This window comes from Lycium barbarum, chromosome 6 (genome assembly GCF_019175385.1).
Source record: "Lycium barbarum isolate Lr01 chromosome 6, ASM1917538v2, whole genome shotgun sequence".
Taxonomy (NCBI): Eukaryota; Viridiplantae; Streptophyta; class Magnoliopsida; order Solanales; family Solanaceae; genus Lycium; species Lycium barbarum.
In genome coordinates this window covers 127,731,058-127,744,376 of record NC_083342.1, presented here as the reverse complement: position 1 = coordinate 127,744,376, position 13,319 = coordinate 127,731,058, and the positions used below count along the sequence as shown (strand labels likewise).

Here is a 13,319-nt window from a genome sequence, read left to right as displayed (position 1 = left end):
TTTATACTTAGTTTCTCAAAATCATTCTAAGGCCCTATGAACACCGCCCAACAAGCAAACCAAGTTAAAAACACATCACAGAGTCACTTACAAGTCACAAAACACAACATACAACACAACCAAATTATTTAGGCCCGCTCATTTCTAGCCTCGGGGAAGTACTAGCAAGGATAGAATGGTTAAAGCACTCATAACAACCAAGCGGGTCGTTACAGTTGCTAACTTTGAAAAATGGCTTCATTTTCTCAGTATTATTCTAGATCTGCATTTTTTTAGATCTGCGCTTTTCCAAATCGTGTTTGTTTAGATCTGCCACCGGAGCGTGGCCTGAACTCGTCAAAGAAGACGTCGGAGAAGGGGAAGAGAAGGGTGGTGCGGTGGAGTTCTCGAAGGACACAGAGAATGGGGAGAAGGGGAAAGGATGGGTGGTAGCTTTATTTTGGATGAAACAGAGAATGGGGGAAAAGGGAAGGAAAGGGTGGCTTTTAATTTTTTCAAATCTGATATATGTTGTAATTAAGTTGTTATGTTTTATAAATAAAAAAAAATATCCTTATTATTTGTAATATATAGTTTTAAGTAGTATTATTAGGTCATTTTCTCATATGATAATCTATGTTTCACTGGTGGTCATGGAGATGATTTTGGCTTGTGGATGGAGATGGGTGTTTCACTGGCGGATCTCCATCATTACCCCCCAAAAATTGTCGTACTCTCTACTTTAAGTCATTGTCAAGTGGAGAAAGCGTACAAAAAACTTGATTGCGTCTTTAAATACAACAAGTATGTTTTGAGTTGTAATTATCCGATTAATAACTTTTTCGATAGAGAAGTACTTTCTAATTTTGATGAGACCGAAAATGTTGGGTCCTACATGAAATATAAATTAAAATTTAAAATGCCAACAAGTACTTCCGGTAAATCTAGTTCATAATCAAGCAATAGTATTTTTTTTTTAAATACAACATACAAATCGAGTGACTTTATTAATACAAAATAAAATAATTTTGCTACATAATTTTCATAAGATGAGTGAGAAATTTACTCTAGAAAACCAGAAAGGAACTTAGATAAGCACCTTTGTCGCGGCTTTCTTCCCAAGTATAATAATCGTTCATAATTCTAGAAGTACTATTATCTCTCACACTCAAATCTCTCGTGTCGAAAAGTCAATTCATTGACATTTCTATATGGTCATCTTTCTAAAGGGTTCACCTCTCATAATTCATAAAGCAAATAATTTTTTATACCATCAATGCAATTTATATGTTGTAAAAAGTTACTTGCCTATTTTGCAAGGTGTTTTACGTTTTATGTTTTAATGATGTATAAACTTTATACAATCTAGTCCTTTAAAAACTAATTACATGTAAGTCTATCTAATAATATTGATTGATAACAATAGGCATTCCAAAATTTAAGATTTATGGGTATTTACTGTGTGACCTAAAGTTAATATAGGATAATAACTGGGTTTGTAATCAAATATCTAGTGAATTTCTTATCATACATATGCATAATATAGACAAAAATTACTTTGAATTCACGTGAATCCATATATAACACTATATATCCGCTTCTTTTGGCAACCTAGAATAAATAGTAACTAACCTGCTTTAAGAGGTTAAATAACACTAGTAGCGTAAAAAAAAAAAATCACTATTAGTCTATATAACTTAGTTTTTTCGAATTACTAATATTACTCATTAAGTGAAGAAGCCAAAAGTTTGGGAAAACCTAAAGTTTGGAACAAACCCCCAGGTAGGGGAGGAGAGGCTGCTATAGTAGTAAAATTTTAGTCAAAAATTAATTTGATTAATTTTTCTAGTTAATATTAGATTAATTTAATATTTAGATTTTCAAAGACTACAAGAAAAGTACTACTATAAGTTACACTTCTTCTCTTTGATGAAAAATATATTTTGAAATATTAGTCAAAGTTCACACAGTTTGAATTTCAAAAAATAAAAAATATCAAATTGGAACTAAGGGAGTACTATTAGATACAGTTACGAAGAATGTTGAATGTTCTACTTAGCCGTGTGTTTTCTTGTATCTATTGGAGGTATAGTACTGGATGAAGAACGGTTGTGCTGCGCACGGGCCCAAGTAATTAAATTTCAATATGATTCATTTATGTTTCGATCGCTAATGAAAAAAAGAAAAAAATTAAAATTCAATTTTATTTTTGCTTATTTCAATTTAATTTTTATGTTGCGTGCACTCAATAAGAATGTAAATATACTTCTATCCTGATCAATAAAACTAACATTTGAACCATCTCTACTTCGACGTAGACCAATTTTCTAAATTTTCAATTTGTGATTATATTATTCCGTTCTTTTTAACTTTAAACTCGAAATCTTAAACTGTAAAAGCAAGTAATATATCAATTTTCTTTTGTGCTTTTGTCACTGGATGTTCCCGCTTATTTAATATCTCTTTTTCTTTGTTTCTTTTGTTCTTATAGAATATATATTATGATAAGTTTTAAACCCCAAACAGAGCTTAATGATTAATTGAATGAAAATTTGGCTAAAATGAATAAGATACTGAATGAACTCAAAATACTTTTATTCCAAGAAATACTTTCTTTGTCTCAAAATGAATTTTACTTTTTGATATGTAGAAATAATTTTGACTTCAAGCTTCTCATTTTATCCTTAATAAGATGAGTTATAGTCACACAAGTATGTATGATACCTTTTAAACCACAAGCATCAAGTGTTTTTTTTCTTAAACTTTGTGTCTAGTAAAAAATGGTATCACATTAATTAGGACGGACATAGTACCAACAATGCTGTAATTCTATAATCTAATTTTTCCTATAAAATAAATAAAATAAAAGTTAAATTCACAAGTCAAAACTCAACGTTATACAAATAAATAAGAAGTTATATAAAATTACAAGATATGTTTAGAAAACTAAATTAACTTTGCTAATGAAATAAAAAGATTCAACTCAGAGTAAATTTATAAAGTTTCTATAACATTAAACTCTAAAGTGATGCATTATCCCTAAAAAATAAGATGCATTCTACTACTTCAAATGTAATAACATATTCTTATATATTCCATAATGTTTCAAATACTTTTAACATTCCTCAGAAAATCATTTTTTATTTTTAATTTTCTTAGATTAAAATTTGAAGGTGATGATAAGAAGAGTTGAAAATATTGATCTATATTACTTTATTTTATAGATAATTAATCCTTTTTGGACTAAGTAATGATTCTTGGTAATGACCCGTTGGTAAGAAGGAATAATAATAGCTGCTGACATAAATAGAAGGGCCAATTGACCAAAGCATGCAAAAGTTCAACAAAAAGCTGGGTACGTGTGGGCTGGAGAGTTATTGTGTGGAAAAAAGTAAGATTGTGGATGCTAACATTAGCAAAGGGACAATTTAGTCAAGAAATTACACTCTAGCTGCGGTAAGATTCCTTTTTGACCAGTGATAATGTGATATAACTCTATTTTGGCTGAAATTACGAAAATATCCTTAAAATGCCAAGCAGGCATGCTGACCTGCTGTGTGCTTATCCCAATTTATAGTATATTTACCGCAGAGGCGAATTCAGAATTTCAAAAAGGTGGTTCACTATTAGCTATGAGATTTTTTAATTTCTTTTGCCTTTTGAGACTTGGGTAATTAGAAATAGGGGGGAATTCATTAGATGTAATATATATATATATATATATATATAAAACGTTTTTTACTTCTGAGTAATTAGAATTATAGAAGAATAATAATTTAGAATAATACAAAAAGGAAACTTAAAAGGCTGCTTTAGAAAAAATAAACATAAAACGTGCAGGAGCTCAGGTTCGATCCCGAGACCTTGAGGAAAAAAACACAGAATTAGATATGTTGACCATGTTTTCCTTTAATTAATATTAGATATATTTTCAGAATTATACACATAATTTATTGAGTTTAATCGAGTGATCATGTGTTCACGTGACCCAAAAGCTATACCTAACTTCGCCTCTAGCTGTGTGCTTATCCTCAATTATAGTATAGTAGAATATCTTTTTCCCAATTAGGTAAGGGAAATAACTGAATTTAGGAATTAGCAAATATTAGAAAAAGGCCTTATTGTCCATTTTAACTAGCTAGGAGTAAATGATTGTAATACTTTTCCTTGAAAAATAAAAAGGAAATATCTACAATGTGGCTATAAAAGTGGCCACAACCTTCTCACTCTCCTGCAACTACCAGTTATCAGAGCCGAAAATAAAATTAAAAAAATGGCCAGTTTTGCAAATTCCCAAAGGCCTCATGTTGTATGCGTACCCTATCCAGCACAAGGTCACATAAGCCCAATGCTCAAACTAGCCAAACTTCTTCACAACAATGGTATTTACGTAACCTTTGTTAACACTGAGTTCAACCACAACCGCCTTCTCCGGTCCAATGGGCCCCACTCCCTCGACGGGTTGCCTGACTTCCGGTTCGAGACCATACCGGACGGCCTCCCTCCCGGTCCAGACCACGATGCCACACAAGATATTCCTTCTCTTTGTGCATCTACATCCAAGAATTGCTCGAAGCCATTTCGCGACCTCATTAACAAGATTAATGTGGCAGCCATTAATGTTCCTGTGACATGCATCATGTCCGACGGAATTATGACTTTCACGCTGGAAGTTGCTGAAGAATTGGGTATTCCGGAGGTGTTGTTTTGGACTTGTAGTGCATGTGGTTTCATGTGTTACCTGCAGTATCATCAGCTTGTTGAAAGAGGATATACTCCTCTCAAAGGTAATTAATACTTATCTACGTACGTTGTAGAATCGAAAGCTGGAGGCTTGGAGCCTCTCTTTTTTCATACGGAACAATGTAGTCAGCAAATTTCATACGACTGTGAAAAGTAAATTATTTTTCCTTCTGTTCCTATCTAGGTAGGTAAAAAATAGTACTTCCTCCGTCCATTTTTACTATACTAAATATAATTGTTCATTATATTTTTACTTATCTAGTATGAAAAATCAAGAGATAATTTAGCATTTCATAGCTATTTTACCCTTATTATTAATTACTGGTTGAAAAATTCAAGGAATTTTTAGTGGTCATTTTATTTTTAACTCCTTAACCGGCGTATCAAATCAATACTGACAAGTAAAAATGGACATAGAAACCATATCTTTGATGAGTCATAGGAGTGCAAACGAGTGGTCGAGAGAGCAGTACCGAATTGTAAGCATTAGAGAAGACAAAAACTTTAGATCATGATTTTTATGAGACGTCATTCGGCATTAAAGGAGACAAAAACTTTAGATCAACGATTTTTATGAATGGTCAGCTTCCAGTGAGTGGTCAATTAATTATGCTATTTTTCAGAAACGTGAATATCCATGGGTATATTTGGCATTCCCAAGCCCATTTTAGTTGTCTATGAGTATATTATTTATTATAACAAGTCAATATGGAGTCCACAAATCAATAAAAGGCTTCGTTTTAAGAAAAATGAATATTTCAATACTGTTATAAAACTATATGATTGGAAATAAATAAGAGAAGCAAACTAATAACTTTGTAGAAAGGAGGGAGAGATTGTATTTAACTTCTTGTTGATATCTCTTACAAATTGAGAACTTAACCATCTATTTATAGAGATGGTAAATCTCTTGATGAAGTCATCAATGACAACACCAAGAGTTAAAATCAAACTTGTGTTGCTTCATTTCTTCATTTCATACATGCCACCAAATGTACATGTACCTTGCTTCATTTTCTTCATTTCATACATGCCACCAAATGTACATGTACCTATTCTTTTTAGGACATGTGGAAAATCTAGACTCTATGGACATTCATATATATATTTTATAACACTCCCCCTTGGATGTCCATTGATAGATAATATGCCTCGTTAAAACCTTACTAGAAAAAACCCAGTGGGAAAAATTCTAGTGAAGGAAAAAGAGTACATATTTCTAATAATATACATTTGGTTGCCTCATTAAAAACCTTACAAGAAAAACCCAGTGGGACAAAACCTTGTATGGAAAAAAGAGTACAACATGTATTAACTCCCCCTGATGAGAACTTCAGTCCAAATATTTGAGTCTTCGCATTCCAATCTTGTGCACCATCTTCTCGAAAGTTACGGTTGGTAGAGACTTGGTGAACAAATTAGCCATATTATCACTTGAACGAATCTGTTGCACGTTGATATCACCATTCTTTTGGAGCTCGTGTGTGAAGAACAACTTTGGTGAAATGTGCTTTGTCCTATCTCCTTTTATGAATCCTCCTTTCAATTGGGCAATGCTTGCTGCATTATCTTCATATAAGATTGTGGGTATTTTATCACATGTCAAACCACACTTTTCTCAAATGAGATGTATCATTGACCTCAGCCACACAACTTCACGGCTCGCTTCATGAATAGCTATTATCTCAGTATGATTTGATGAGGTAGCCACAATAGACTGCTTTGTAGATCGCCAAGATATGGCAGCGCCCCCACAAATAAATACATAGCCTGTTTGAGATCTAGCTTTGTGTGGGTCAGATAAATACCCTGCATCGGCATAACCAACAAGATCGGGACTGTAATTGCTAGAATAAAATAAGCCCAAATCAATAGTCCCTTTAGATACCTCAATATGTGTTTAATTCTGTTCCAGTGTCTCCTTGTAGGAGCACAACTATGTCTCGCTAACACACTAACTGAAAATGCTATGTCAGGCCTTGTAGTATTGGCAAGATATATTAGTGCACCAATTGCACTAAGATATGATACTTCTGGACCAAGAATTTCCTCATTCTTTTCTTGAGGTCGGAACGGATCTTTATTCGCATCAAGTGATCGAACAACCATCGGAGTACTTAATGGATGTGCTTCATCCATATAAAACCGTTTCAACACTTTCTCTGTATAGGCAGATTGATGGACAAAAATGTCATTTGTCAAATGTTCAATTTGCAAAACAAGGCATAATTTTGTCTTTCCAAGATCTTTCATCTCAAATTCCTTCTTTAAATAATCAATTGCCTTTTTGAGCTCTGCAGGAGTTCCAATAAGGTTTATGTCGTCAACATATACAGCAAGTACAACAAACTCCGATATTACTTTCTTTATAAAACACATGGGCAAATTGCATCATTTGTATAGCCTTCCTTTAACAAATATTCACTAAGGCGGTTATACCACATGCGCCCGGATTGCTTCAAACCATTAATAGATGACGTGCCACGTTAAAACCTTATTAGGAAAAAACCCTGTGGGAAAAAGTCCTAATGAAGGAAAAAGAGTACATATATCTAGTAATACGCTTTGAGAGCTGCCTCATTAAAAACCTTGCCAGGAAAACCCAAATGGGACAAAACCTTGGTCAAGGGAAAAAGAGTACAGTGCGTATTCTCTCCCCCTGATTAAAGCGTCACATAATTCTTGACGATGATGTAACAAATCTTGTATACCAACTTATCATATCTTGAGATTGTCAGAGCTTTTATCAGATCTGTCAAATGATCATTTGACGAACTGGTTGATGATCTGCATCTTCCTTTCTTAGATAGAGTTGCATCATCGCCGTATAATATTGTTGCAATCAGGACAAGTACATCATAACTTGCTTCATAATCTGTTGTTATCTTTCTATGATTTGACTGTTATAACAATAATCCTTCATGGAAATAGATAACACATCTGGATTGAATTCTTATGTCGATCAGATGAATGCCCTGTATGTCCAAAACACTTGACAGTATTGGTTAGGACAAATACATTCATGTCAGGGCTTTCATTTGCAATATGCAGTTGATCTATTTCAATAACTCCATGTTGGAGTAAATTATATCATGCCTGTAGTTATAGCAAGATATATAAATGCATCAACTGCACAAATATATGGTACTTCAGGACCATTTCAATTTTCTCATTTCAGCAGATATAATCAAGTGCTTTTGGAAACTCTTCAAGAGCTCCAATAATATTTAAGTCATCAACTTGCATAATAATATGAAAGGTTTTGTTTATCATATAGAGACAAGGGTAAACATGATCTTATTGGTACCCTTCGTCAATAAATATTCATTAAGGCAATTTCAGTACATCAGCCTTGATTCATTTAATCCATTTAAGGATTTATAAACAAGTTTCCCAAGAATTTGTATATGCTTCAGGCATTTTGAACCCTTCAGAAATTTTCATATAAATTTTGTCAAGTAAGCCATATAGGCTGTGACAACTTCCATCATTATAAATAATGTGACATTTTCTGATGTTTGGACTGCTGGCCCAATAAACATTACGTTTACCAAGATGCATCATTTTACTTGGTAATTATCTCTACATCAACATGCTTTAAGATACGTAGAAATCAAATCCTCACAACCTTATACAATATTGCGCCCTATATTGTATCAAAATATTGTCGACAAGATATCATGTTGTATCGGTTTGCAATTCGACATAACTTACTGAGATCTCATCACTTCATTATTTTCAGGTACCTGAACCTCACATAAGGTTTCATGAAGTGTTATGTCGTCGGCTCTTCAAGAGCACTTTGCCTCCTTATTATGATCATTTGCTCCTCCCTTTTTTTTTTTTTTTTTTTTTTTAAGGATTATTATATTTGGAACCGATTGGTCTACCATGCTCCATGCATGTTGTAGACTCTGTCCTTCAGGGACATTAGGAGCATTTTGCAGATGAAATATGAAATAGTTGGGTCAGCAAATGCTTCCAGCATTTGACTTGAATTATTTGAGTTTCATACTGATGATAATTCACAACATATTTCTTAGCTGCTTATTCTCTCCCCTTTATTTTAGTGACATATGTCCCCATTTTCTTTGGGAAAATCCATCTGTGTGCATCATGGTATATCCATTAATCATGTACCGCACATCAAATGCTAAAAGATGAAAATATCTAGTTCCTGACCCTGAACCAAATATGAGGGGAGAATTTATCAAAATTTATTGATCTGAAGCATACAAGTGCTGTTGTATGCAATATATCATATCTCAGATCAACATCTGAAACTCTATTCTCATAAGCAATGGTTTGGCTGTATTATGGAGGCATCTAATGCCAAACCAACTTAGATATAAACCAGCATTATCAAGATGATTGTCTTGATTACATATTCTAAAAATTGTGCTTCCAACTCAATCATTTTGAGCAAGCAACTTCGTAAATGTCAAACTGCCAGTTGACAATAAACATACATGTGACCGTCTCATAGATGCATCTATTTAAGACATCACATTGCAGGTGAAGGGGCCCATATTCACCTTTTATATTTTTCAGAATTTTGGGGATTCAGTCCCAACATTAGCTGGTGTAACCAACTTATCATGAGAACAAGCAACACAAACAAATTCTTGAAGAATCTTCTAGTTCTTCAATATGTTTTTAATACTCAATTAGTACATCAGATTTAAATCAGGACAATCAAAATGGTCTTGTCAACTGATAAAATTATTTGTACCCGTAGACTTCAAGTTTACTATGACGAGTGCTATTTCTTTTAATAAACTTCTGGTTTACTATTGCATGAAATTTTATATCAATAAACTTCTGGTTTATCGTGGTATATGATCTCATCATGCTTGGGTAACATTTCACTTGTGTATTTCTTACCCATAGTAACTTGAAGATATTTAATATTCCGATCATTTGTAGTCTCAATATGATAACCATTTTTATTGTTAGTAAACTTCAGGTCTACTACAGTGTTTCGATCGTACCAATTACGAACTACGATGAATGGTATTATCATATATAACATCTTTAAGAGACTTCAATTTATTTATCATAATCAGATATTATTTGGACATTGATAGTGTCAAGATACTTGTAAATAAATAATTAGCTCTTCTGGAGCCTTTGATCATTAATTTCTATTACCAAATATTTCTTAAATACTTCTGGTACCATGAAAGCAAATTTCGACACTACTGGTGTCACAAAATAAATATTGAATTCTAAACTTCAATATTTCAAACATCTCCTTCAGGGAGATCCATCATTAACTGAGTATTGTATCTAAACTCAAATACATAATAATCAAATCCTTGTGGTATTTGTTCATTCACTTCGGGGAATGAAACCTGATTATTTAAATGTGCTTGAAATACGACACTCATCAATGGCTCGTTATTTTGCTCAAACACAAGGAGACATTGCTTCAGAGTATTTCTCAGATATTTTGGTAATTCTTTCTGCTTCAGGAGTAAAGTTTCAGAGATTTACTGCTTCGGGAGTAAAGTTTCAAGTTTTACCACTTCGGGAGTAAAGTTTAAAGGATGACTAATTCAGGAGTAAATTTCTGAATTCTACTACTTCGGGAGTAGATTTCAGAGTTGTACTATTTCAGGAGTAGAATTAAAAACCTTACTACTTCAGGAGTAAAATACACAGGCTTACTACTTCTGGAGTAGAATTCAAAGTTTGCTACTCGTGGAGCAAAATTATGAGTTTAGTACTTCGGGAGAAAAGCATATAATATTTAGAATATTTCTTTTCAATTATTCTACCTCTTCTGGAGATGGATCATGATATTTTCACAATCAAATGCACGTTTATATTTATAGGCTTTACTACATATTATCACATTCACTTCAGGGAATGGATCTATATTTATAGCTTATATCAAAAGTTCTCATTCTTCAAAAATGGAACACAATCATCTGAACGTGCAGGCCTTAAGCATATCAAATTGTGATAGCTTAAAATTTCTTTTAAGATATTGCTACTTCAGGAGCAAATCGAGGCATACATACAATTTATAGAATCTTTCTCTAACATATCTTCACTTGTTGCCAGTACAAGCCTATGAAAATATTATCACTTCTAGTGATTAATGAAGACATGATATTACCACTTCTGATGGCTGTACACATGATAACATCACTTCTGATCGTGATGTTAATAGCATAATATTTCTTGATGTCTTATCACATATTGCTCTTCAGGAGCAATTAATGCTTTTGAAATTTTAATAGCGTGAAAGAGATTAAGACAACATACAAATCAAAATTCATAAATTGTTAAAGAATCATACCTGTAGGCAGCAGGTTGCCAACGAATCTTATATGCATATGCATATGTTAGTATCTTTTTCTTTAAATGGCAGGAGCATAGCAAATCATGACTTGTGATATCTTCTGGCATTATTTTTGTTCTCCGTAGCATTGTAACACTTTGATCTTTTCAAAATAAGTGCTCAAGGTAGAGTCTCGTGCTGATAACGTGTTATAAAACTATATGATTGGAAATAAACAAGAGAAGCAAACTAATAACTTTGTAGAAAGGAGGGAGAGATTGTATTTCACTTCTTGTTGATATCTCTTACAAATTGAGAACTTAACCATCTATTTATAGAGATGGTAAATCTCTTGATGAAGTCATCAATGACAACACCAAGAGTTAAAATCAAACTTCTGTTGCTTCATTTCTTCATTTCATACATGCCACCAAATGTACATGTACCTTACATTTATCTATTCTTTTTAGGACATGTGGAAAATCTAGACTCTATGGACATTCATATATATATTTTATAACAAATACTATGATTTTGCATGCATATCTAAAAGAGGATATTAAAAAATCTGAATCATTTAAACGTTTAGCAAATTAAACATATGGTCGAGCATTCCAGATTTTTGGTTTTCCAAAAACAGAATAAATAAAATGTTTATCGAGAATTAGGTACTTGATAGCTTGATGCTTTATTTCAAATCCAAATAGATTGTGGTAGAATTCCGAGTTCAAACTATAATCAAATCTTGAATCCGTCTTTGTTCATATTCCCACATATTATTACTCCTATTTTTTTATTTTTTTTTGCTAATCGCTCTTTTCTCTCGCTATGCAGATGAAAGTCATATTACAAACGGATACTTGGAAACAACAGTAGATTGGGTTCCCGGAATGAAAGATATGAGGCTAAAAGATTTTCCAAGTTTCATCAGAACAACAGATTACGATGACATTATGCTTAATTTCTTCATAAATGAAACTGAAAGAATCTCTAAAGCCTCAGCTATAATCTTGAACACATTTGATGCCTTTGAGCATAATGTCTTAAATGCCCTTTTCACCACACATCCTCAAATTTACACCATTGGTCCTTTACAACTCATGCTCGATAACACAATTGATGATGAAAAGGTCAAATCAATTGGTTCAAATTTATGGAAAGAAGATTTGAGTTGCATTGAATGGCTTGATACAAAAGAGCCAAATTCAGTTGTCTTTGTGAATTTTGGAAGTATCACTGTGATGACTTTAGACCAATTTACTGAAATGGCATGGGGACTTGCTAATAGCAAGAAACAATTTTTATGGATCATTAGGCCTGATTTAATTTCAGGGGACTTTGTAAATTTGCCAGAAGATTTTTTAAGTGAAATTAAAGACAGAGGCATGATAATTAGTTGGTGTCCACAAGAGAAAGTATTGAAACATCGCGCGATTGGAGGGTTCTTGACTCACAGTGGATGGAATTCGATGTTAGAGAGTGTTTGTGGAGGCGTGCCAGTGATTTGTTGGCCATTTTTCGCGGAGCAACAAACGAATTGCAGGTACAGTTGCACTGAGTGGGAAATGGGGATGGAAATAAATGATTTGAAGAGAAGTGAAGTTGAGATTCTTGTGAGGGAATTGATGGAGGGTAAAAAGGGAAAGAAAATGAAATTGAAAGTTGTGAATTGGAAAGAGGAAGCAGAGAAGGCTGTTAGTCCAGGAGGTTCTTCTTATATTAACTTTAACAAATTGCTTAATGAGGTGCTTTTGGGTCCAAACTCAACTTAGGTGGATTAAACGATGTCAAGTTTATAAATGGTTTATGATCCGACTCATCCAAAGTTTGTGCCCATCGAAATGGGTTGGGGTTCAAAATAATGTGTCATGTCTCAATATGCTTGTGTAATAATGGACACGTGCATTATAGCTCTTGATAGTTGCTACTTGCTAGTGTTTTTGGCTACTTGTGTAGGGAAATGGTCCCATTTCCCAAATACCTTTATCAATCTATACTAAAGTATCTTTTTTTTTTTTTTTTTTAAGTTCATTGTTCAAGCAAATATAAAAAAAAAAAAAAAAATTGAGAAAATAAGTAATGTTCTCAAAATATTTGTCATATCAAACACATATAAATGAGACCCTAGACATACTTTTTTATTTTATGCTTTTAAAAATTTGTCATAAAAGGCGAGATAGGTCGCACTTGTCTAGATAATGGTTATTGCTATTTAAGTTGTTTCTACCCTATATTTTAGCACGTAATAATTGCACTTATTTATATTGAGTTGTTACACTTTGGGACCTAAATATTTGTTAGACTTGCA

General features: G+C 33.0%; 1 protein-coding gene across 1 annotated transcript; it reads left to right on the top strand.

The window, feature by feature from the left end:
• Window positions 1–4,192: 4,192 nt before the first annotated feature.
• LOC132598803 (7-deoxyloganetin glucosyltransferase-like) lies at window positions 4,193–13,032 on the top strand. Its single transcript, XM_060311900.1, has 2 exons — window positions 4,193–4,766; window positions 11,846–13,032. The coding sequence occupies exons 1-2, from the start codon at window positions 4,253–4,255 to the stop codon at window positions 12,781–12,783; spliced, it is 1,452 nt and encodes a 483-aa protein (XP_060167883.1). The 5' UTR covers window positions 4,193–4,252; the 3' UTR covers window positions 12,784–13,032.
• The last annotated feature ends 287 nt before the right edge of the window (window positions 13,033–13,319 follow it).